At 47.0% G+C, this 25,449-nt stretch overlaps 1 protein-coding gene across 4 annotated transcripts in view; it reads right to left on the minus strand.

Annotated features, from left to right (window-relative positions):
- Positions 1-3,068: 3,068 nt before the first annotated feature.
- Dhrs7b (dehydrogenase/reductase 7B) overlaps positions 3,069-25,449 on the minus strand; it is a 41,799-nt gene continuing 19,418 nt past the window's right edge. For all 4 annotated transcript variants that reach the window (XM_042674039.1, XM_042674040.1, XM_042674042.1 and 1 more), the window contains 6 exons: positions 19,048-19,226; positions 14,580-14,686; positions 10,115-10,331; positions 9,385-9,477; positions 5,199-5,351; positions 3,069-3,534 (listed from right to left, as the gene is read on the minus strand). In XM_042674039.1, coding sequence (XP_042529973.1) covers positions 3,329-3,534; positions 5,199-5,351; positions 9,385-9,477; positions 10,115-10,331; positions 14,580-14,686; positions 19,048-19,226 — 955 coding nt within the window. In that variant the 3' untranslated portion in view covers positions 3,069-3,328. The remainder of the gene's footprint in view (positions 3,535-5,198; positions 5,352-9,384; positions 9,478-10,114; positions 10,332-14,579; positions 14,687-19,047; positions 19,227-25,449) is intronic.

Here is a 25,449-nt window from a genome sequence, read left to right on the forward strand (position 1 = left end):
CTATATATGTATGGGTCATGACCTGTTTATTGCTGCAATCCTTTGTCAGCATTTGTGGTGAGGACAGGCCTAGGTCTCAAATGAGGCCCGCCAGTCTCACAGCTTGCCTTGCTCTCATCATTGCCAGCACTGCTGATGTGCTGTTTAGTCAAGGTAAATAAGGTAGAAATGCCACAGGGGCTGGCTTCCTTTGGTTTACTTGGAGACCTTGGGTCCAGCCCTCCTCCAAAGGTCTGATTTACAAGGACACAGCTAACATTTCTGCCTTTTCTAAAGTTCCTGATGAAGACAGAATTCACTCCCTGGTCCCAGGCCACAGGAAGAGCCCTCACAGCAGTCTGTGAAGCATCCTGGCTGGGGGGCTGCCTTGTCCACAGAAGCCCAGTTCTTCCTGTGCTTGTCCCTTATCAAAAGGTGGATTGTGTAGTCTGGCATGCTCCCTTTATCTCCAGCTGTTCCAAAGAGCCATGTAGCAGGGTGTGTACATGGGTACTGGCTGCCACTAGCGCCTGGTGAAGTGTAGCACTTCCAAAGGGTAGAATTTAAGACACACCAGTTAACTTTCACCCACTGTACAGACATGAGAAGTCATGAAGGGGTGCTTACCCGGGATGCAGAGGAAGGAAGGCATTTTTGGTAGAGAAGATCCAGAGCTTTAAAAAGATTGTGGCTCAAGTAGTAGAGTGCTAGCCTTGAGCAAAAGAGCTCAGAGACAGCAGCCAACCCCTGTGCTCAAACCCCAGGACTGGCACACACACACACAAAATGTGGCTCATGACCCCAGCAAGTTTTAAGAAACTTAAACTTAATCCCAAGGGTCTAGAAATGCTGATTGCTCAGTTGAGTGCTTGCTGGCAAGAAGACATTGGGTACCTATTGTTTATGTGACATATTGGTCATTAGGAACAATGAACTGATCTGGCAACAGGTAGTCCCAAAAGGCCCCATCTCCTTTGTGTAGGATGAGTTGAAATTAGTGCCCATGACCTCTGGTACTTGAGCACTGGTTTCAAGCCTATGGGCAGATATAGCATGGTAACTGGTTTTGTAACAAATGCTCTGTGTCTCACCTGGCCTGGCCTTGTTCTTTCTGTACATCAGATCTCATGGAGGAGGTGGCTGGGGCCTGACAGGGCAAAGACCTGCAGTCAGCTGGGCAAATGCCCTCATCCAAAATAGTAAGCAGGCGCAAATAGCGGCTTGTTCACCATTCCCTACGCTGCACTAAACAAAGAGGCTTGTGTGGACTAACCCAGATTCTTAGATGCTATCTTGGTTATCTAGCCAGGGCCAGGTGGCAAGTACAACAGGACAGCAGTAGGTATGGCTTGAGGCAAGGTTGTGGGAGGGGAAGCAAATGTGCATCTGCCTACCTCCCACCACAACCAGCAACCCCCACATAGTTTCTAGTAAGTACCTTCTACTTTTCGGTGACAGACCACAAGGCTTCATACAGCTTTTTCCAGTTGAGAAGAAATAAAGGCCACATGATCTGGGTTATCTTGTGGGAAGGTAACCCCACGGGTCAAGACTTCCTACCCCAGTCACTTTCAGAGCAGCAAAGAGGTCTGCATTAGAGGACAGCTGACAGGAACTGGGAAGGGCTGAGCTTGGTGAGCTTTTGCGTTTGTGTCTCCTCTGCCTCTGGGCTTTAGATTTCACAGCTGGCTCATGTGCTGTGAGCCTAGGAAGTGTGCACTCTCCATGCACTGTACACTGCACTGAAAGCTATTGAGGGGTTGCTCTGAGTCAGGAAACAGGTGCCTTGCTCCTGCCCACAAACCAGACCCTAGAGCAAAGTGGAAAACAAAATTTATCAGGTATCTGAAAGCAGAACCAATTTTTTAAAAATCACACTTTTAAGATCTAAGGGGCTAGGAATATGGTGTAGTGGTAGAATGCCTGCCTACCATGCATGAGCCCTGGATTTGATTCCTTTGTACATCCATAAAAAACAAAAAAAGTTATGGCTGGGTGCTTACACTTTAATCTACTCAGGAGGCTGAGAGCTGGAAGATTGAGATTTGGTGCCAGCATGGGCAGGAAAATTTAGGAGTCTTATCTCCAATTAAATAGTAAAAAACCACTGAAACTATGGCTCAAGTTATAGAGTGCTAGCCATGAGCAAAATGGCTAAGGGAAGCTGGGCACCAGTGGCTCAGGAGGCTGATCTCAGTTCAAAGCCAGCCTAGGCAGGAAAGTCCGTGAGACTTATCTTCAACAAACCACTAGAAAACCAGAAGTGGCACTGTGGCTCAAGCGGTAGAGCACTCGCCTTGAGATGGAAAGTGCAGGGACAGCACCCAAGTCCAGAGTTCAAGCCCCACGACCAACCCAAAACAAAAAACAGCTAAAGGAGAGAGCTCGGAGGTCCTGAATTTAAGCCCCAGGACTGGCACAAAAAAAGAAAAAGGAACATGTTCTATCTCTGCCCCAACTAAAAAACCACTACAGAATCTCTCCACAGCCCCACTCCTACCCCCCCACCCCCCCCAAGAAGCCAGGTGCTACCTCAGAACCTCTGCCTGCTTGGCCAGTTTCTGTGGACTTCACTTTCTAGGGGAAGCACAGATCCAGGCAGGGACTCTACTGTCTCTATAAATTCGTCTTCAGGGCTGGGAAGGTAGCTTGGTAGAGTGCTTGCTTAGCATGCATGAAGCCCTGGGTTTGATTCCTTAGTACCATACAGGCAGAAAAAGCTAGAAGTGGTGCTGTGGCTCAAGTGGTAGCATGCTAGCCTTGAGTAAAAGCAGCTCAGGACTGACCAAAACAAAACAAACATGGGGAACTCCTCCTGGTACTAAGGCCAGCTTCATTAGGAGATGGAGAATCTTCCATTATGCATTTACCAGTTTTGCACAGTGAATGGGTAATCACAGAACCTGGAAACATGAATAATAATTTCCTAAGCCTAAGGCCGTCTCCCCTGAGCACAAAAGGTGGTCTTGGGTAAGTTAGACATGAGAAAATGGGTCCATTGCTAGCACATCTGATGCCAAGCCTGAAACCCCATTTCTAGGTGCAGGTGGGGCATGAATGCAAAGGACACAGTCCTTGAGGACTGACTCTTACATTCTAGTCATTTATTTCGTATTTTAGTGTTAAAGCACAGCTCCATGTTTATTCTTTGTTTGCCACTCACCCCGGGAAGAAGCTTGCTGGTTCTTGCTTCTAGTTCTCTGCAGCAGGCCTGAGTCCTGCAGACGTGTCTCTTCCCACCTGGGAGACAGACCTCCACTAATATGCTATTCTTGTGGAGCAAGCACACCCACAGAGGTGTGCTGCTTGGCCTGGCCAGGCTGGCTGGAGCTGTCGGCTCTGACCAGCATCAGGAAGTCTTAGTTTTCTGCTCTTTTTTGGCTCTGGAGGCCATGATTCTGAAAAAGAGCTCAGGAACCAGAGTTCGAAGATAAATGGCCCAGGATGGCAGTAAGTCAGCCAGTATCACATCTTTCCTCTTCTTGCCCACAGCAACAAGAACATTCCGGGCCACCATTGTAGGGCATTGGCCCTGGGTTGTGGTTTTGTCCATAACTACAGTAAACAAAAGAAAAGGGACATGTGAACTTGGGAGACAAAGATCCCCTTGGAGGACTTGAGCTGACATGACATGACCCCTAGGCCAGCTTGCTGCAGTCCCACCAAGAGCTCTTCCAGAGTTTGGGTGTTTTACAGGCAGCATGCCCCATCCCAAGTGGTTTTTATGCTTTGAGGAAATGCAGAACTATTTTGCCATTCTGAGTGGAGATGTGGACAGGATGTGAGGACAGGACAGAGTAGGGACCCAGTTGGTGTTTAGTGGTTTGTGGCAAAAGCAGAAGGCTAGCAGAGGTGGGTGGCCCTCAAAGAGTGAGCCCTTAATACTATTTCTGTGGAGCTTCCTGGCTTTGGAAATGTTTGCCTCTAGGAGAACCAACGAGTAGAGGATGCTGTACCATCTACTATGTGTTGTAGCTGGGCTTCAGAGGGAGACCATTTGACCACCAGTGCACTAAGTCAACAGTAATAGACAGTCTCAGCTCCTGATGTCAGGTTGTAGTTGAATGAGGGGCAGGGAAAAAACATGTGGTTTGCTGTAGGTGCTGAAGGAGGTAGCTGGGAGGGTTAGGAAGTATGAGGATAGCAGCTTTCTCTGCTATTGATCTAATAATTTTGCCAGTAAAGCAGGATCAGTCAGCAGCCCAGAACACCATCATAGCTGTCCTGATACCTGAGCTCCCTCACTGCTGTTTGCCTCTCACTGTGTTTAACAGAGAACGATGGAAAGTTTCTGATTGCTGCTTATGTGCCAGAAAGAGAGAGCTGCTTCAGCAATATCTTCCAGGGATAAACAGCCATGGAGTTGTCTGGCCTGCCTCTGTAGCATTCTGTGGCAGGGACATTGCCAACGAGGCCTCGACAGTCTTAGTTTGAGCCTGACTGGGCAGGTGCAGGACTGACAGCTCTGGACAGTCACTGCAGTATAGACCATCAGGCCCATACCAAGCTTAGGAAGTCAAAGCTGGCTCTAATAGCAGCAGCACTTGGCCAGCTGATGTGAGAGGCAAAAACCACAGTGGTAACTGCAGGTCAGCTCAGAGCTGCCTCAGATTGAGGTTCAGAGGCACTGCACCATACCCAGCCTCACCTTTTAAGGCTGGCCCTGGATAAAGACAATCTAATGAGCCACTCCACCCTCTTGCCATGAGATTAACTTAGTCCTAATTGTGCTAACATGTGCTAACATGTGTTGGGTAGCATTTGATCTTAAGTCCTCTGCCTTGCAGTCCTCTGCCTACAGAGACAGTATTCTGAATAAAAGCTATAGTGGAGATGCTTAGGTAAGGGCAGTTCTTGGTCAACCAATCTCTATTATATTCCAAATAAAAGTAAACAACAACTGAGGTAAGAGCAGCATGTCTCTGTGGCTAACCAATAATTTTTCATTAAAAAAAGAAAAAAGCAGCCAAGTGCCAGTAACTCACACCTGTAATCCTAGCTAATCAGGAGGCTGAGATCTGAGGATCTCCGTTCAAAGCCAGCCTGGGCAGGAAAGGCCATGAGACTCTTGATCTCCAATTAACCACCAGAAAACTGGAAATGGTGCTGTGGCGCAAGTGGTAGAGCACTCACCTTGAGCTGAAGAGCTCAAGGACAGTACCCAGGTCAAGAGTTCAAGCCCCGCAAATGACAAAAAAAAAGCAAGAAACCAGCCTTACCTCCATATTTGGAGCCATCAGCAGTGATAGCATTTAAGGAGAGGTTGGTGTGGATGTAACCGGGGCTGATGACAGTCACCTCGATCTTGTCATGCTCCGTCTCTGCACGTAGACAGTCAAAGAATGCCTGGGTGGCATGCTTGGAGGCTGCATCTGCAGATGTGGACAGAGCCAGTGAGAGCTCTGGCATGATAAGGCCCAAAGCCTGGGCTTAGCAGTTAAGACTACAGCATCATGGCAGTGTTCACGTCCTGACTGATAGCTTTCCTGTGTACTTGTTCTTAGGAAACACTCTAGTCAGGAGATAAACAGCATCATGCCTCTAGCTTCCTCTCATATGGCTCAGAGGGGTAAAAAAAAAAAAAAGAGCTGGACGCTGGTGGCTCACACCTGTAATCCTAGCAACTCAGGAGACTAAGACCTGAGGATCATGGTGCAAAGCCAGCCCAGGCAGGAAAGTCTGTGAAACTCTTATCTCCAATAAGCCACCAGAAAATTAGAAATGGCACTTTGGCTCAAGTGGCAGAGCGCTCACCTTGAGCTAAAGAGCTCAAAGACAGTGCCCAGGCCCAGAGTTCAAGCCCCACAACCAACATGCATAGACAGTGAATGTGCTACTGAGGAATCTGCATGAATGGTACATGGGAATTGTTTCTTTCTTTCTTTCTTTCTTTTTTTTTTTTTTTGCTTGTCCTAGGGCTTGAACTCAGAGCCTGGGCAGTCTCTGAGCTTCATTTGCTCAAGGCTAGCACTCTATCACTTGAGCCACAGTGCCACTTCTGGCTTTTTCTGTGGTACTGAGGAATCAAACTCAGGGTTTCATGCATGCTAGACAAGCACTCTACAACTAGGCTATATTCCCAGCCCTATTATAACTTCTAAGTCTAAAATTGTTCCAAGTTTAAGAAAAAAAAGATGTGAGGACTGCAGTTCAAAGCTAGCCTGAGCAGGAATGTCCATGAGACTCTTATCTTGAATTAACCACCAAAAAGTCTTACGTAGAGGTGTGGCTAGAAGTGGTAGAACACTAACTAGCCTTGAGCACAAAAGCTCAGGGACAGTGCCCAGGCCTTGAGTTCAAAGCCCCAGGACCAGCCAATAAAAGGCTGGTGGAATGGCTCAAGTGGTAAAACACCTGCTTAGCAAATGCAAAGCACTTAAACCTCTAGTAATACCAAAATTTTTTTAAAAAATTGCCAGGTGCCAGTGGCTCACACCTATAATCCTAGCTACTCAGGAGGCTGAGATCTAAGGATCACAGTTCAAAGCCAGCCCGAGCAGTAAAGTCTAATCTTCAATAAACCACCAGAAAACCAGAAGTAGTGCTGTAGCTCAAATGGTAGAGCACTAGCCTTGAGTTGAAGAACTGAGGGACAGCGCCCAGGCCCAGAGTTCAAGCCCCATGACCAACAACAGCAATAAAAAAAAAAATTACAAAAGCAACAGTTTAATGTATACTGAGTAAAACACTCAAATATTACAGAAGGCCATAGAGTAAGAGTGCAGAGCCACCTCTGCCCTCAGCAACAGTTCCCCAAGCTGGTACATGGAAACTGGAGACTCTCTAGTGATGTCCTTGGGGACCAAATCAGCCATTGCACAAAACAAGTTTTCTCCAACTGAGAGTCCTAAATGCTTCATCAACCAAGAAAATATGGAAGGAAAAAGAAAAGAAGTATCATCCAAGTCAGGATACATCTGGCAGAGGTCCTGGGTTAAGTGAGCAACTGGTGATAAGTGGATGGAGACCTTCTATCTGCCATGATTCCAGGGGCTGAGCCCCACCCTAGGACTGGGCAGAAGGCTTCAGACATAGGCTCCCTACGCAGCACCAGAGGGAGATGAGGCTGTTCTCCAGAGTTAATGGGTGAGAAGGTTGCCGCTCACTGGGTGAGATTCAGCCAGATTTGTTCTGGTCACCACACACCACCTGGATCATCTACGTATGTCTACTGCAATCAGTAATTAAGAGAATAAATATCAGCCGGGCCCTGGTGGCTCATGCCTATAATCCTAGCTCCTCAGGAGGCTAAAATCTGAGGATCATGGTTCAAAGCCAGCCCGGGCAGGAAAGTCTGTTGAGACTCTTATCTCCAATTAACCACCAGAAAACTGGAAGTGGCGCTGTAGCTCAAGTAGTAGAGTGCTAGCCTTGAGCTAAAGAGCTCAGGGACAGCACCCAAACTGAGTTCAAGACCCATGACTGACAAATTAAAAAATAAAAGGGAGGGTGGGGGCTGGGAAGGTGGCTCAGTGGTAGAGCGCTTGCCTTGTATGCATGAGGCCCTGGGTTCGATTGCTCAGCAACACATAAGCAGAAAAAGCCGGAAGTGGCGCTGTGGCTCAAGTGGTAGAGTGCTAGCCTTGAGCTGAAGAGCTGAGGGACAGTGCCCAGGCCCAGAGTTTCAGGCCTCATGACCAGCCAAAAAAAAAAAAAAAAGGAAAAAAGAGAGAATAAAAATCAATGGGGGATTTGGCCAGGGATAAACCAAACCAAACCAGTGGGATTTAGTCATTGGAAATAGTACAAAGAACTCTGCATATCTGATTTCGTAAACAGTTCACCTCAGTTGCTTTGTCTTTTGTGATTATACACAGGACTATTTTCCCTGAGCCATTTGAGCAGTCTTCAATGGCACCCTATGCTGTCTTAAGTTGAAACAGAATACTGACAAACAAATAACTGGATAAACAATCACGGATGCATTCTTTCTGATTACAAAGGTCTTTAGTTGCCTCCTTTTGTCTTAGAACTAACCCTCGGAAGCATGGATGATCACTAAAAACCTCAGGTCAGGAAAATTCAGTGACTGGTCCAAGGACAGTCCAGGACACAACCAAAACCAATTAGAAGAGCTGGGGTCAGACCTGGGAGTAAGAATAAGCTTTTATTCAATGGCTGGCTACAACTATCATGGAATTGTCTGAAATAGCTCAGCTCCTCTTCATTGACAAGGCTGTGGCTGCCCATGCTGTCAGGCCTTGGAGGTAGTGACAGCAAATACAACTGTCCCATGTCGGTGCTGCCTTTCAGAATATGAAATAAAGATAAAATTTACTATAGTAGCTCATGAAATTAATTTTTGTGTGTCTGATTTTTTTGCTGGTTCTCTCTCTCTCTCTCTCTCTTTCTGTCTTGAAGCTTGAACTCTGGGGGCCTGGGCATTGTCCCTGAGCTTCTTTGCTCAAGGCTAGCACTCTACCACTGAGCCACAGCTCCACTTCTAAAATTGTATTTTTTTTTTTTTTGGGTCCGGTCGTGGAGCCTGAACTCTGGGCCTGGACGCTGTCCCTCAGCTCTTCAGCTCAAGGCTAGCACTCTACCACTTGAGCCACAGCGCCACATCCGGCTTTTTGCTTATGTGGTGCTGAGGAATCAAACCCAGGTTCTCGAGCATGCAAGGCAAGTGCTCTACCACTGAGCCACCTTCCCAGCCCTAAAATTGTATTTTTGTGTGTGTGTGCTGGTCCTGGGGCTTGAATGGGCCTGGGAACTGTCCCTGAGCTTTTCTGCTCAAGGATAGCACTCTCTATTTGAGCCACAGCTCAAGGACCATTTTTTTGGTTGGTTAATTGGAATAAGAGTTTCATGGACTTTCCTGCCTGGGCTAGCTTTAAATCATAATTCTCAGATCTCAGTCTTCTGAGTATCTAGGATTACAGTTATGACCAACCAGTATCTGGCCAAAACTACTTTTTAAATCTTTTTTTTTTTTTTTTTGGTCAGTCATGGGACCTGAACTCTGGGCCTAGGTGCTGTCCCTCAGCTCTTCAGCTCAAGGCTAGCGCTCTACTACTTGAGGCACAGCACCACTTCCGGCTTTTTTCTGCTTATGTTGTGCTGAGGAATTGAACCCAGGGCCTCATGCATGCAAGGCAAGCACTCTATCACTGAGCCACCTTCCCAGCCCCACACACTATTTTTTTTTTTTTTGGTCCAGTCATGGGGCTTGAACTCTGGGCCTGGGCACTGACCCTCAGCTCTTCAGCTCAAGGCTAGCACTCTACTACTTGAGCCACAGTACCACTTCAGGCTTTTTTCTTTTTGCTTATGTGGTGCTGAGGAATCAAACTCAGGGCCTCAGGCATGCAAGGCAAGCGCTCTACCACTGAGCCACCTTCCCAGCCCCTCACACACTACTTTTTATAATCAAGAAAATACAACAATATTTTGTGAGGTACTCACAGGCTGATCTGAAAGGAATGCTATATTTGCCCTGGATGCTGCTGATGGCAACGATGTGGCCTTTCTTCCTCTTGATCATGGAGGGCAGGAGTGCTGAGGGAAAAGGGCAAGGACTTAAGGAGCATGATACTGCTGGGGTGACCAGTCATGGCCCCTCAGCATGGAAAGCCATGCAAGGGGGAGAAGGCAAGAGGGAGCCAACAGACAGCCTAACCACCAAGTTCCACAGCCCAGGCCCTTTGTTGCAGAGAAAGCCTAGTTCCTAGTTTGAAATCTGTGACAGACACCATGGAGGGTTGAAATGCAGGCCATGCTGTGCCAGTGAGGCTGTTACTGATAGGAACGCATAGGCAGATAAAATGCAAATACCAGCCTGGAAACAGTAAACAGCAAACACTCCAACTGTAATGGCACCTACCACAGGATGAACTGATGGATGGGGACAGGTGATATCTCACTCGAAAGAAACCAAGTGAGCACTCAATGGATGAGTGCTCTTCTCTTTTTTTTTTGGGTCCGGTCGTGGGGCCTGAACTCTGGGCCTGGGCACTGTCCCTCAGCTCTTCAGCTCAAGGCTAGCTGAGCCACAGCGCCACTTCTGGCCTTTTCTTTTTGCTTATATGGTGCTGAGGAATCAAACCCAGGGCCTCATGCATGCAAGGCAAGCACTCTATTACTGAGCCACCTTTCTAGCCCCAGTGCTCTTCTCTTTTTAACTCTAGCCAGTTACCTTTTGTTAGAGCAATAGGGCCAAAATAGTTTGTCTCCATGACCTTCCTGTCTACATCCATTTTGGTATCAACGATGGTCCCACGGTAGCTGATCCCAGCATTGTTGATAAGGATGTCCACATAGCCAAAGCTCTGCAGGATCTTAGATGCAGCAGCTGCGATGGATGGAGGGTCTGTGAGGTCAAAGGCCACTGTGGAAGGCTTGTATGTCTGCCCCTGGTCAAATACAAGACAACAAGTAAATCTGAGCAACAGTGATCTGAGCTCTGTGTCCTCGCTTTTCAGAGTCCTAGGGCTGGCCTGGTGGACACAAATGATATAAGCCACTACCAGCCTCTTCCAGGGATACAGCCATGGGTTTTCCTGGCTCTAGTTCTCACAGCTGGCCCGGGGGGAGGGGGAAGCGCAACTCTTCTCCTGAATTGAAGGTGACTATACCCCAGATGTGACCACATGCCCCTCTTTCCTTCACCAGGCAGACTGTAAATCCCACAGGCTATGTCATGCATGGTAGGGAGCTGTTAACCAAAGCCACCCCCCCTCTGTCCTCTGCTGCCCATGACAATGGTGCTCAACAGTGATGCCATAGACAGCTGCCATCCTTCCCAGCTTAAATCATTTCTACTCATTTGTTCAGGAGACATTATTACATATTCCTTACATGCTAGGCACTGGGATAAGGCAGGTTCTTGACCCCTGAAGCAGTCTAGCAGGGGAAGACAGAGAAATTTTGCATCTGTAAAGGCTGGTGAGATTCAGCATGAAGTGGAGAGAAATGAAACTTGTGACTTGTCTGGCAAACTGCAGTTAACTTCCGTTCATTTTAGCCATAGGTTTGTGGTGGCTATCCACAGCCCAGCAGTCAGCTATGGGAAAGGCAGTTTCTGGGCCAGGGTGAATGATAAGAGTAATCTGCTACTCCTATTACTGAAGTGGCAGTATGAGGATGGGGTAGCACTGTTTCAGCCACTGAAGCAGCTTCCAGTAGATGTCAAGGACCTTTGCCTGCTTTTACTGGGTGGGGAGAGCATCCAAATTTACACACAATTCTCTGGAAAACTTTCTTGAAGAAAGGAGAGGCCCTGAATTCAAATCCCAGGAAAAAAGGATATTATATAATAAACATTAAAAAGAAAACACAACCAGTATTTTCACAATAAAAAGAAAACACAACAATCATAAACATAAAAATAGATAAAGCAAAACTGAACTAGAGGGAGAAACAAAGAATTCACCGTATTTTCTTTTTTGCTTTTTTTCATATTTCTCTATCTTATTTGTATTTTTTTTAGGTCTGGGACCAGGACTCAAACTCAGTACCTGATACTGTCACTCACTGGTTAGCACTCTACCAACTGAGCTATGCCTCCAGCCAAATACTCTATTTCAATAACAGATAAATCAACAGGAAATGGAGCTTTTGCACAAGATAGTAAACCATATTTGGCTTAACAAATCTATGCGACTATCAATCTGCAATGAAAAGTACTGCTGAACTAACAAAGATCGAAATAAGACAGTACTATGAATAAATCAATATATCAACATATTAGATTTCCTAGGAGAATTGGGCAGATCCTTTGGAATACAAATTATCCAAACTGACTCAAGAAGAAAGAAAATCTCAGTAAACCTAAATCAACTAAAGATATGGAATCATTAGTCAAAAACCTCCCAACAAGCTGGGCCTGTGTGGCTCATGCCTGTAATCCCAGTTACTCAGGAGGCTAAGTAAGATCTGAGAAATTATGGTTTGAAGCCAGCATCGGTAGGAAAGTCCACCAAAACCACAGAAGTAGAGGTGTGGCTCAAATGGTAAAGCACCAAGCAATGAACAAAAGCACCAGATACCGAGTTCAAGTCTCATTCTCAGACAAAGAGAAAAAGCCATGGGAGATCGTGAGATCCTGAGTTCAAGTCCGGACCAACACCAAAAAAAAGAAAAGAAAAGAAAAAGAAAAAAGAAAGAAACAACAACAACAACAACAAAAACCCAGAAGTCTAGCTGTGGCTCAAGTGGCAGAGCAAAAGATTTGAGCAAAAAAGCTCACAGACGGGCTAGGAAAGTGGCTCAGTGGTAAAGTACTTGCCTTGCATGAATGAGGCCCTGGGTTCAATTCCTCAGTACCACATAAGAAGAAAAAGCTGGAAGTGGGGCTGTGGCTCAAGTGGTAGAGTGCTAGTCTTGGTCTGAAGAGCTGAGGGACAGCGCCCAGGCCCAGAGTTCAGGCCCCATGACCAACATGAAAAAAAGAAGGAAAGCAAGCAAGCAAGCAAGCAGGCAAGCAGACAAGCTAGCTAGCTAGCTAGCTCAAGAACAGTGCCCAGCCCTTGAGTTTAAGCCCAGGACTGACCTTCTCCTCCGTCCCCTCTCCCAAAAAAGCTCAAAATCAAAAAAAGATTCACTTCCTGCCTCCCTGGATAAGAAAGAAAAAACAACCAGTATCAACGGTAGAGAAAGTGGGGCCCTGTGCACTGCTGGTAGCTGCTATAGAAAGCAGTCTGGCAGCTTCTCAAAAGGTTAATTTGAACTACTATATCATCTAGGAATGCCACTCCCAGCTACACATCCAAAAGCATCAAAAGCAGGGTCTCTAGCAGACTTGCATATTATTCCTCACAATCACCAAAAGGAGGGAACAAACCCAATGTCTGTGACAGATAAATGATAGAATGCAGTCACCCACACTAGAACCTGTCCAGCCTCTAAAAGGAAGGAAATGCCAGTATGTAGTCAACCTGGATAAGCCTTGAGGACATAACACTAAATAAAATAAGGCCCAGGGGAGCAAATACCGTAATGATCTCCCTTATATGAGGTCCCTAGGGCAGGCAAACTTCAGAGACAGAAAGCCGAAGACAAGATTCTAGGGGTTAAGGGAAGGGAGGGATGTTTAATGAATACAGAGCTTTTATTGGGAACATTTTAAGTTTTAGGGCTGGGCATGGTGGTGTGTGCCTGCAGTCATAGGATGGTTCTTCCTTCAGGAGACTGAGGAAGGAGAAGGATGAATTTCAAACTAGCCTGGACTATAGAGCAAGATCCCCATCTCAGTGGTAAAAGTTACATTGTAAATACAATTAATACCACTGAGCTATAAACTTACAGATAGTTAAAACAATCAATATTATGCACATTTATTTATTTATCGGTCATGGGCCTGAACTCTGGGCCTGGGTACTGTCCCTCAGCTCTTCAGATCAAGGCTAGCTCTCTACCTCTTCAGCCACAGCACCACTTCCGGCTTTTTCTGCTTATGTGGTGCTGAGGAATCAAACCCAGGGCATCATGCATGCAAGGCAAGCACTCTACCACTGAGCCACCTTCCCAGCTCCTATCATTTTAAAACCATTAAAAATCTTACAGTCAACTGAGCACCAGTGGTTCATGCCTATAATCCTAGCTACTCAAGAGGCTGAGATCTGAGGATCGAAGTTCAAAGCTAGTCTGGGCAGGAAAGTCTTTGAGTTTTGTTTTGTTCTTTTTTTTTGGGGGGGGGGGTGTCAGTCGTGGGGCTTGAACTCTTAGCCTGGGAACTGACCCTCAGCTCTTCAGCTCAAGGCTAATACTCTAGCACTTGAGCCACAGTACCACTTCCAGCTTTCTGGTGGTTTACTGGAGATAAGAATCTCATGGAGATAGCCGGGCGTGGTGGCTCATGCCTGTAATCCTAGCTACTCAGGAGGCTGAGATCTGAGGATTGCGGTTCAAAGCCAGCCCGGGCAGGAGAGACCGTGAGACTCCTATCTCCAATAAACAACCAGAAAACCGGAAGTGGCACTGTTGCTCAAGTGGTAGAGCGCTCGCCTTGAGCTGAAGAGCTGAGGGACAGCGCCCAGGCCCAGAGTTCAAGCCCCACGACCGACCAAAAAAAAAAAAAAAAAAAAAAGAATCTCATGGACTTTCCTGCCTGGGCTGGCTTTGAACTGAGATCTTCAGATCTCAGCCTCCTGAGTAGCTAGGATTACAGTCATGAGCCACTGGCGCACAGCTATTAAGACTTTTATCTCCAATTAAATCACAGAAAAACTGGAATTGACATTGTGACTCGGAATGCTAGCCTTAAGCAAAAGGAGCTCAGGACAGTGCCCAAGCCCAAAGTTCAAGCCTCAGGACTGGCAAAACAAAGACAAAAACCTTACAGTCATCATCCACTGCCCGCTCCTGGTCAACCAGGTGAGTAGCAATTAGAAAGGAAGGGGAGTCCATTCCCTGAGCAGACTTCCCTTAACACAGCCTAGTTGCCAGTGGTGGTCTGGGGATAGCTAAGCCACAGGATGGTTCTTCCTTCTGCTTGCCTGTGGCTCACTTCACTTGGAGCCTTGCATCCTTCCCTGGCATGGTATAACCATGTGGATGTCCTGTTCAGCAGCCCAGTTATAGGCCACTGTCTCTTCAGCTGCCCATGACTGACAGGCAGCAATGACCCTTCCTTTCTCACAGAAAACCTGCCTTGGACTTACCTGAGAGGCAGAAGAAGCAAGCTCTTTGGTGAGGTCATCCAGGGCCCTTATGTTCCGGCCACAGAGCACCAGCTTCGCCCCCGCAGCATAGAAGACTTTTGCACATTCTAAGGGAAGAGAAAAGAACCTTGATATTGAAGATACCAACACTATACTACCTCAAGCAGTTCAGTTCCAGTTTACCCAATATTACAAGGTGTGACTCTAAGGCTGGATCTGGGTGTCAGGGCCCACTGTAGCAAGCCCCTGTCTAGATATGTGACATACATCTGCCCAGCAAAGAGGAAGATGACAGAGGTGGACAGATCTGTGAAGTACTAGTGTCACAACTTTCTATGGTTCTCTTATTTAATAATCCTTTCAGCATCACCCCCACATTCATGACTAGGAGGCCCAGCAAGGTTAAGTAAGGTTCCTGAGGCTCAGCCAGCCCCAATTGGGAGAGTCAGGTGGAGCCAAGTGTTGTGATACTATGGCCCCAGAGGCTGTATCCAACACTACCTGACCTGTTCCTCAGGCTGTACAAGTGCAATCAGCACAGAACTACAGGGGACTGGTGCCGTCCTGCAGAAAATCAGGATAGTGGACTCTGTGTGAGAGGGCATCAGAGCTCTCCCACAAGTTCTGGGGCTCAAGGGGCTGGCTCCCACAAAGTGCTGGAGGCAAAGGGACCTTTGAACAAAGTTCTCCAGAGCTAAAGCAGGCGATACTGGGACAGAAGGTAGATGGAGGTGGGGTTCAGGCAGCAAAGTGGAAGGGAGGACAGAAGGCAGAGGGGATGTGGAGAATCCTACATCTTGCTTCTTCCTTCCCAGCCTCCCCAGAAGATAGGATTACAGGCACTAGCCACTATTGCGTTAAAATGCCCAACACCAGCCGGGCGCTGGTGGCTCACGCCTGTAATCCTAGCTACTCAGGAGGCTGAGATCTGAGGATCGCGGTTCAAAGCCAGCCCGGGCAGGAGAGACCATGAGACTCCTATCTCCAATAAACCACCAGAAAACCGGAAGTGGCGCTGTAGCTCAAGTGGTAGAGCACTCACCTTGAGCTGAAGAGCTGAGGGACAGCGCCCAGGCCCAGAGGTCAGGCCCCATGACTGGACCAAAAAAAATAAAATGCCCAACACCTTTGAAGGTTTGGTTGGCTCATTCTAATGAAGGACAGACACACCAAGAAAGCTGAAGCCATTGCTTCTGCCTGGCTCTGATAGAAGGGTGGCAAAGGTCACCACTGTGTAGGTAGGATGGGCAGGCCTACCTCTGTACACCAAACCAGTTGCCAGCATTCCTGAGGCTAGAATTACTTCTCTGGTTTACTGAATCATCCCCAAAGATGATCCCCAAACCTTCCTGGTTTCTTCACCCTATTCTTTCCTGGCCTACCCTTACTAACATACAGGAAATTTTGTGGTGGACATGATAGACACACAGGATCAAAGGTGAGGGTTATACTGTTATACAAACAGCTTCTGTACAAAAGGTTAAGCTCTGCTTCTTAGCAAAGCCAAAAGGAGGAAATTAAAGTTTGTATAAGGGAGTAACAGAACTGAAAACAAGTTACAAGGCGTTCTGTCTTCACCTCTCAGGAGCTGACACAGGGAGAGAGGAGGGTCAAATTGAAAAGGCTGTGTCAGAGCTGCAGACAGGGCCCCAGCACTGCCAGCACACCTGGGCTGTCAATCAAAACAGCTGTGTTCAGCCTTGCTTCAGGCTGAAGTAGGCATCCAGAACATTCTGTTTAGTCAATGAAACTACTGTTCTTCAAGGTCAAAGTAGAGGACAACAGAATACAGAAAGCTGTTTGAAGACTCTCACGTAACCTCTGAGCAGGGTGGCTGGCCATGGCAGGCCACTAAAGACAATGTAGCACTTCTTCCCCAGAAAGCTAGAGACAGCAGCATTTCTTTGGCAATGACAACTGAGGATGTTGCAGGTTACAACTGTTCCTGCTTTATCTGGAAGGAGAGACTCCTGTCCCTAGGTAGGTAAATGGGACAGCATACAAGCAGGGTGACTGGGACCTGAAATGACCTGCCAACATACAGTACACACATAGGCATGGTTCCCTCCAGACACTTCCTATTGACTCAGTCTAGGTGTCAGGAGAGGAGATGCAGAATAATGACAAAGGACAGTGTCCTTCTGAGACATCCACATATCCCACACGCACCAGCAGTGTACCTGCCACCCCACCAGCCAACTCCCAAATGCTCTTCAAGGACTTTAAAAAACTGCTTCTTGGGCTGGGAAGGTGGCTCAGTGGTAAAGCGCTTGCCTTGCATGCATGAGGCCCTGGGTTCTATTCCTCAGCACCACATAAGCAAAAAGAAAAAAGCTGGAAGTGGTGCTGTGGCTCAAGTGGTAGAGTGCTAGCCTTGAGCTGAAGAGCTGAGGGACAGCGCCCAGGCCCCACGACCGGACCCAAAAAAAAAAAAAAAACCAAAACCTCAGAGAGAGCTCTGAGATTAAGAGAAGCGGCTCCTGACCATTCTAATTATAGCAGCTGGGTAAGGTCAGAGGACTGAGTGATGGCAAAAGGCCTAGAGAGGCAGCTGCTGCTGCAAGGATCTGGATATCCAATGGCAGACACTAAGTTCACCATCAGAGACCTCAAGCAACAGCCATGACATTAGCTGTACAAATGACTCCACACTCTAAAGCCTTCCCTGGCTGACTTCAGGCCTCTTACCCTAGAGATGGCCCTGTCTGCTCCTTTGTGTTCCAAAGATCTACATCTACACCCATCTAGAATGCTGTCCCTACGTCCCACACCACTTCAGGACAATTTCCCCCTCAGATAAGGTCATAAAACTGAGTTCTGGGGAAGTGGAGCTGTGGTTCAAGTGGTAGAGCTCTAGCCTTGAGCAAAAAAAACTAAGGGACAGGGGCTGGGAAGGTGGCTCAGTGGTAGAGCGCCTGCCTTGCATGCATGAGGCCATGGGTTTGATTCCTCAGCACCACATAAGCAAAAAAGAAAAAAAGCCGGAAGTGATGCTGTGGCTCAAGTGGTAGAGCTCTAGCCTTGAGCTGAAGAGTTGAAGGACAGCGCCCAGGCCCAGAGTTCAAGCCCCACGACCGGACCAAAAAAAAAAAAAAATAACTAAGGGACAGTGCCCAGGCCCTGAGTTCAAACACCAGTACTGACATACACACAAAAAAAGATTGAGTTCTGGGTTCAGAGAACACAGGTTTGACACTTAGCTTTGTGCTTTTTGCTGAAGTCCTAGGCAATTCATGCCTAGGCCTTACAGCTGTGAGATGCAATGAGCTCACATACCAGAAATGATCAGCACAAAAAGCATGTCTAACATCGATGCAAAGGCATATATAAATAAACACATATATGGGGGAGATGCCTCTTTTATCTGGCCTGGTTGAGAACATCCACAACTGAAGTGGCCTTATATAGAGATAGGCCTGGCCTTCTGCCAGGAGACTGTAACCTCACCAAGGAAAGGGACCTGTCGAAGTGTCTTCTGTGGGGTTAGCACTTGGCCCAGAGCCTCACTCTGAGCAGATGCTTAGAGTGGGGTGCTAGCCATGCTTCCACCAACCAATACGTAGAAGCAGGAAGTTAGGTTCTGGGAGCTTGTCCTCCTCTTCCTGAAAGTGCGCAGCAGTGTGGTGGGTGTAGCCTGATGGAAACAGGATAGGGGCTCCATACCATGTGTCTGCATTAGTCCTGCATTTAGACTGCCAGCCAATGCAACTTATTTGTGTAAGCGTCTAGGAAAAAAAGGGAGTCAGAACTTGATGGATGCCACTGTATCCCTGGCACACCATCCTGGGCTTCAAAGCTCAAAGTGTCACTGAGGGGGAACAGAATTAAAGACTGGTTAAAGAGCAGCTGAGACCCCAATAATCCTATCCCCTGTCAAGCCCTAGGAGGGGTAGGCATGGGGACAGCAAGCATCCAGGCCATGTGCCGAGGCCTCAGGAAGGGGGTAGGGGTACTGCTTAATCCAGAGAAAAGCATCCCTCATTTGGTCCTCAAAGAGGTTAAAAACATGTTAAACTAGTTGTCCATATCTGAAAACTAAGAGCTTTCATATCTCATTCTTCTTCTTCTTTTTTTTTTTTTGGTCAGTTGTGGAGCCTGAACTCTGGGCCTGGGCGCTATCCCTCAGCTCTTCAGCTCAAGGCTAGTGCTCTACCACTTGAGCCACAATGCCACTTCTGGCTTTTTCTGCTTATATGGTGCTGAAGAATTAAACCCAAGGCCTTAGGCATGCAAGGCAAGCACTCAACCACTGAGCCACCTTCCCAGCCCCTCATTCTTCTTTCAACATGGAACTGACACTGAGGACTGACTATTTCATAAGGGCTTTTCCAACTGGATCAAGAACAGTGGCATCTCCTTTTGAATGTTTTATAGTCCCTGTACCACCAGTATCTCCTCATGCCTAACTAGCTGTCCACCCCCACCCCCCCCCCCCACCGCCCCGTGCAGGGCATCCCTTACAACCTACCTTTCCCCAGCCCGGAGGTAGCGCCTGTAATCACCACCACAGAGTTCCGCACGTAGGCCTTCATGCGAATCCACTGCAGAAGCTTGAGGAGGCCGAAGATGCCCATGCAGCTAAACATCACGGGCAGCATGAATGGACAGGTGACCCAGTCCATGACCCGCCCCCTCATCAGATTCCTCCTGGAAGAACAAAACCAAATCAGTTAGTGATACAGGAGGAGAACTCAGCAATATGCCCTGACTGTTGCATGCAAATCCCTCTCCCTCTGTGGACCTCAGCTCTAAGCCCAGCCATAGCACGTGTGTGTCCAGGGCCTGCATGCTACATTGTTCAGCAGGTTAGCACTTGTTTATTTTTTCTTCTCTGCACTGACATGGCTGATGGCAAGCCACAATACCCCTGAGAACAAGCAGACAGTGTTAGTCAGCTTAGGACCCAATGACCTGGCCAGTGTCACAGGCAGTTGAATTTGCCAGCACTTACCTGATTCTTCTTGGGAAATCTGTTCTGGGGAACTTACATTGTGCCATTTATTATTTTCCTGCCCTGAATATTTGCAAAACAACTAAGTTTTGTTTCTGTTTTTGTTTTAAGAACAGGAAAAAGGAAATTACACCAATTCTTATACTTTTTCAAGAGGACACTGGAGATGGATGTTTCTGGGTGGAGAAGCCCCTGGATGGTATCAGAATGGCCACAAATATATGACCACAGGCCTCACAAACATCTTATGGAAATGCAATAGAGTACAGAGCTGTTCTGGCCAAGAGGTTGGTAAGCATCCTAACCTACCATTGACATTTTCTAAATCAGCATTCTCTAGTGAGCCACAGCTGGCTACATGAAATGAGAAGGCCCCCATTTGTGCAACAGTATGTTGTGAATCCACAGGAAACACCTCCCTATTGTCCACAACTGTTCTTAATTCTTTACTTTCCCAGCCTCCCCTGCTCTTTGCCACTTACACAAGTGTCTGCTCAAGGCACCAGCTAAGAGAGATATGGAGGTAAAAGTGGCTGATGGTGGGCTAGTATTCTCTCATTGGGAAAGAAATGTCTGAGGCCACTTAAAAAGACAGAGCCTGTGAAAGGTCCACACAGCCCACCTTTATGACTGTGGTGCTGTGTGTGCAGAAGATGCTAGAAATGAAACAGTAACTGTGCAAAGCTTTCACCCCACTACTTATGTCCCCCACCTCACAACATACATATTAAAAACATTGGGGCTGGGAATATGACTTAGTGGGAGAGTGCTTGCCTAACATGCATGAAGCCTTGGGTTTGATTCCTCAGTACCACGTAAACAGAAAAGCCAGAAGTGGTGCCGTGGCTCAAATGGTAGAGTGCTAGCCTTGAGCAAAAGAGGCTCAGGGATAGTGCCCAGGCCCTGAGTTCAAGCCCTCTCCCCACCCTACCCTCCCTCCCTCCCCCCCCCCACCCCCGTGCACATGCATGCACGCGCTCGCGTGCCACACACACACACACAAACCTTGTTCTACCTTTCCCAAGATGACAGTAACTATACAGATGTTAAGAAACCATGAGTATTTCGGGGCATCCGTAGCTCACGCCTGTCATCCTAGCTACTCAGGAGGCTGAGATCTGAGGATCATGGTTCAAAGCCAGCCCGGGCAAGAATGTCCATGAGACACTTATCTCCAATAAACCACCAGAAAACCGGAAGTGGTGCAGTGGCTCAAGTGGTAGAGTGCTAGCCTTGAGCTGAAGAGCTGAGGGACAGTGCCCAGACCCAGAGTTCAAGCCCCACAATTCACAAAAAAAAAAAAAAAAAAAAAGAAACCAGGAATACTGAGAGGACTACCAGCACACATCCATATCATGATCAGGTGGCTGTTCTAAACTAAACTCCCCCAGTGAAGAAGGATTCTGCTTGAACTTTAACTGTCACTTCAACTAAACTACACTTAATCAAAAAACTTAATCCGTGGCTCACACCTATAGTCCTAGCTATTCAGGAGACTGAGATCTGAGGATTATGGTTCAAAGTCAGCCTGGAGAGCAAAGTCCATAAGACTCATCTCCAATTAGCCAGCAGAAAGCAGAAATAGAGGTGTGACTTTAGTAGTAGAGTGCTAGACTTGAGCAAAAAGGCCAAGTTAGAGCACAAGACTCTTAGTTGAAGTCCCAGTACTTGCACAAAAGAAAAAAAAATTACTTTCTGATCCATACCACTTTATCCATTTCTGAAAAAGCCTTAGCTCTCATCTGATAAGTGATTATGTCTCCTTTTTACCCACACTGTTCCAGGTTTATGCTGGATGAACTGTGATCAGAGGCATGTGAAGCCCCATGCTCTTTACCTGGGTCTTGCTGGCACCATCCCTGCTGTCAGAAATAAGTTCCAAGTTCCATTCTACAGGCCAAGCTAAGTCTTAATCAAATGCTGGGACTTGGGAAGTGTCCAGATCCAAACCTTGGTAAAGATCAGAGCAGGCCTCAGTGCCCATGTCATACTCAGGTTCCATAATCCTTCACAGGTCCAGTGCCAAGAGTAAGATTGCTTCATTAGATCATTACAGCAAATGACAGAAAGCTTGCATTTGGACCCCCGGTAAGCACTGCTCAGAATGTTTACATAATGGGATGTCAATCCAGCCACAAGGTTACTTGGAAAAAGGTCTTCTCTCACCACAACTCCAGGTCCTTATTCCAGGCATTCAGACTGGGCCCACCCCAAATGGTCTGGGATCCAGCCACTTCCCAGGATGAGGAAGAAGACAGGGGGAAGGGAAACTGCTCAGGGAAGGACAGCAGGGCTCAGCATCTGGGCCAGGACCAGAGATGCCCTAGGTCCACTAGGGTCTCCTATGGGAGCCAGCAGTTGGTCTGTTTAAAACCTACAACCTAGAGCTGAGCCCCAATTCTATCAAATGGAGTTGAAGGTCAAGTACTGAATACCAGCTTCCAAAATTAATTAATCTGTGTCCACAGATTAAGTCATAGGGAATGTGACAATGGCAGTAGCACTAACAGTTGGGCAGGATCCTGACCCATGTAAGTGGCTTTACAAGGTTTCAGGAAGTCCCTGGTTTATCAACACTGGTTGTTTCCAAATAAAAGAAACTCTCTGCCAGGCACCGGTGGCTCACGCCTGTAATCCTAGCTACTCAGGAGGCTGAGATCTGAGGATCTCGGTTCAAAGCCAGCCAGCGTGGGCAGGAAAGTCTGTGAGACTCTTATCTCCAATAAACCACTCGAAAACCGGAAGTGGCACTGTGGCTCAAGTGGTAGAGCGCTCGCCTTGAGCTGAAGACCTGAAGGACAGTGCCCAGGCCCCAGAGTTCAAGCCCCTACGACCGACCAAAAAAAAAAAAAAAAAAAAAAGAAAGAAAAAAGAAACTCATTAAAAAATAGGACGTTAGCCGGGCACCAGTGGCTCACTCTTGTAATCCTAGCTACTGAGGAGGCTGAGATCTGAGGATTGAGGTTCAAAGCCAGCCTGGGCAAGGAAAGTCCATGAGACTCTTATCTCCAATAAACCACCAGAAAATCGGAAGTGGCACTGTGGCTCAAGCAGTAGGAGTGCTCACCTTGAGCTGAAGATCTGAGGGACAGCGCCCAAGCCCAGAGTTCAAGCCCCATGACCGACAAAAAAAAAAAAAAAAAAATAGGACCTCGTTATAAAAATCAATCATAAACCTTTAGTTTAATTAATAAACAGGAAAACCCAATGTTAGAAGTCAGTTATCCCATGTCTTAATTTTTGTGTCAGAAAATGTCACCAAGGTCAGCAAAACAGAAAGAACATAGACACTTAGCTGTCTCCAAACTGTACCACACCCAGAGAAAAGCAGGATAAAAGCAAACAGGTTCAGCAAGACTCCCAGTAAAAGATACCATCGTACTCTCAGTAAATTCCATTTTTCATGCAACTTAAATCATGCCAGCACATGAAGCAAAGAGAGAAAACTACACACCTTGTAGTTTTTTGGGATTCCTTGAGCCACTGACCTAATACTACAGGCCAGTTTCCATCCCCAGGCCCTGAGACCCATGTTGCCTGGGGTAGGCATGGGACAGGGTTAATGGAATCCATTCTCAGCCTGCAGCCCCAATCTGTGAGGAGAGTGCACAGCAGCGTTCAGTCTGGAAACTGGTAGGAGAACCAGTTGCACAGCATGGGAAATAGCAGCACCAATCCTCCCACCCAACCCAGGGTGATGGTAGGAATCACACTCACAGCCAGCCATTTACTTAAGAATCAGGTGTCAATTTCAGCATCATGTTCCTGACTACATGGAGCTGAAAAGTTTTTAAGTTCTTGAACTTCCCAACTTTTCCCCCTCAGCAGTGTATATGGCCAAAATAATGGACTGGTAGGCTACTGCTCTCAGAAACAGATGCACCAAGGTGTCCAAAGACGCAGATGAGGCAGCTCTACTGCCTCGCTATGGCATCCAGGACTCCTCCAGCAAGGGAGACTGCTATAAAGTAAAATAAAGAAATTGCCCTTGTGGGGCTGGGAAGGTGGCTCAGTGGTAGAGTGTTTTCCTTGCATGCATGAGACCCTAGGTTCAATTCCTCAGTACCACATAAGCAGAAAAAGCAGCAAGTGGTGCTGTGGCTAGCCTTGAGCTAAAGAGTACAGGGATAGCACCCAGGCCCAGTTCAGGCCCCACTACCGACAAAAGAATAAAAAAAAAAAAAAAAAAAAGAAACTGCCCTTGTGGCTACATTTCTAGCTGGAAACTCTAGACATTTTCTACATGTAGCAAAAATCTAAGCGAGGCCTATTTTCTTTGAAAATGGCTTGTAAGAAAAACTAATACACATATAAATTATGCATTTCATACCAAAATACTTAACTCTGGGTTTCAGTTTATGACCAGATCATGGACCTGGATGGTAAGAGTGACAGCATGGAAAGGAGTGAGAAGTATCTTGTTTGTGATTTCTAGCATTTGGAGATAGTTGGATGAAAAGTCCAGTCTACCTGGACTTTTTGCACCATAGTGGGCAGCAAGACAGAGACAAGGAGCGCACTAGCCTTGAAGAAGCTCAGGGACAGTACCCAGGCACTGAATTCAAGCCCCAAGACCTGCACAGAGAGAGAGAGAGAGTGAGAGAGAGACAGAGACAGAGAGAGACAGAGAGACAGAGAAGGGAGGAGAAGACCTCCTTACTAGAAACCACAGATCACACATCATCAGGAAGTAAGAACATACCGCTTGCACGAGAGATGCATGTTCTTCACTGCGGGGGAGGGACTGGAGATGTGGACTTGCACTATTGAGCCACATAAATTGGCACAAAGAAGCAAGAGAGCTCAGAGGTCACACAGCACAGCTCTCTACTTGTATCTCATATATTAATGAGGTTGAGATATACATTACAAGAGTATATAGGAAGCAAAGTCCCTTCAAGAGTGGTTCAAGGCCCCAGTAGCCAGAGATTCACAGGTCCTCAATCTTAGTTCCTTCCATATTTTCCTTCAAGAGGTTCTTTTCAATGCCTTCCAGAATCTCAGCTTAGTAATGAATTATCACCCCCAAGTGAAATCTGAACAGAAATGTCACCCTTTATGACATCTACTCCATTCATACTTCAGTCAAAATTCTCCTTTGTGATGCACAGATACAATGTTCCTAAGACTCCTTCCTTCTCTCAAGCAATGAAAAACAACAAATCAGCCAGGCACCAGTGGTTCACACCTGTGATCCTAGGTAAGTCTGTGATATTCTTATCTCCAATTAACCACCAAAAGGCCAGGAGTAGAGCTGTGACTCAAGTGGTAGAGCACTAGCCTTGGCGAGGGGGGCGGGGGGGAAGGAAGCTCAGGGACAGTGTCCAGGCCCTGAGTTTAAGACCCAAGACGTGTTAAAAAAAAAAAAAAAATCACCAAGAAAAGTAAGTAGTTGACGGCTACTCAGAAAACTACACACATAAATTAAAACAATTTTTTCTGAGAATCAAAGGAAGGGATCTAAGAACCCTTCAGTTTAAAACTGGAGAGAATCAGGCTAAAGGGCAGAGAGGGTTCCAAATGGAAGCCAGGATGCTGAAATCTCCAGGCAAGGAGTGGCTTAGGAACAGAAAGCACTGGTGTGGTCATGTTCTGGTGAAGTTCTGTTCCCCAGCCTCTGCTTCCTCTTCTATTGCATAGATAATCTGTTCCAACCAGATTACCCAACTCTATGTAGAGTGACGTAAGTTATGAGTCATATCTGAACAGCTCTCTGAAAATTCACAGCTATTTTCAGAAAGCAAGAGTAAAGATGCTTTTCTCTGGTCTCAAGTGTCTGAGATGCGACAGTCAATGTTGTCTTTGACTGGAAAAAATAATCACCTGCCTCAGAGGCAGCTACTTTGCCTCTAGCTGTTCTAGTGTTAGCATCTTCCCATGGCAGAGTGACTGGCGTTAGGGGCCAGAAGAAATCTTCAG

The sequence above is a fragment of the Dipodomys spectabilis genome, unplaced genomic scaffold, assembly GCF_019054845.1.
Source record: "Dipodomys spectabilis isolate Male_0828 unplaced genomic scaffold, ASM1905484v1 ptg000018l, whole genome shotgun sequence".
NCBI classification, from domain to species: domain Eukaryota; kingdom Metazoa; phylum Chordata; class Mammalia; order Rodentia; family Heteromyidae; genus Dipodomys; species Dipodomys spectabilis.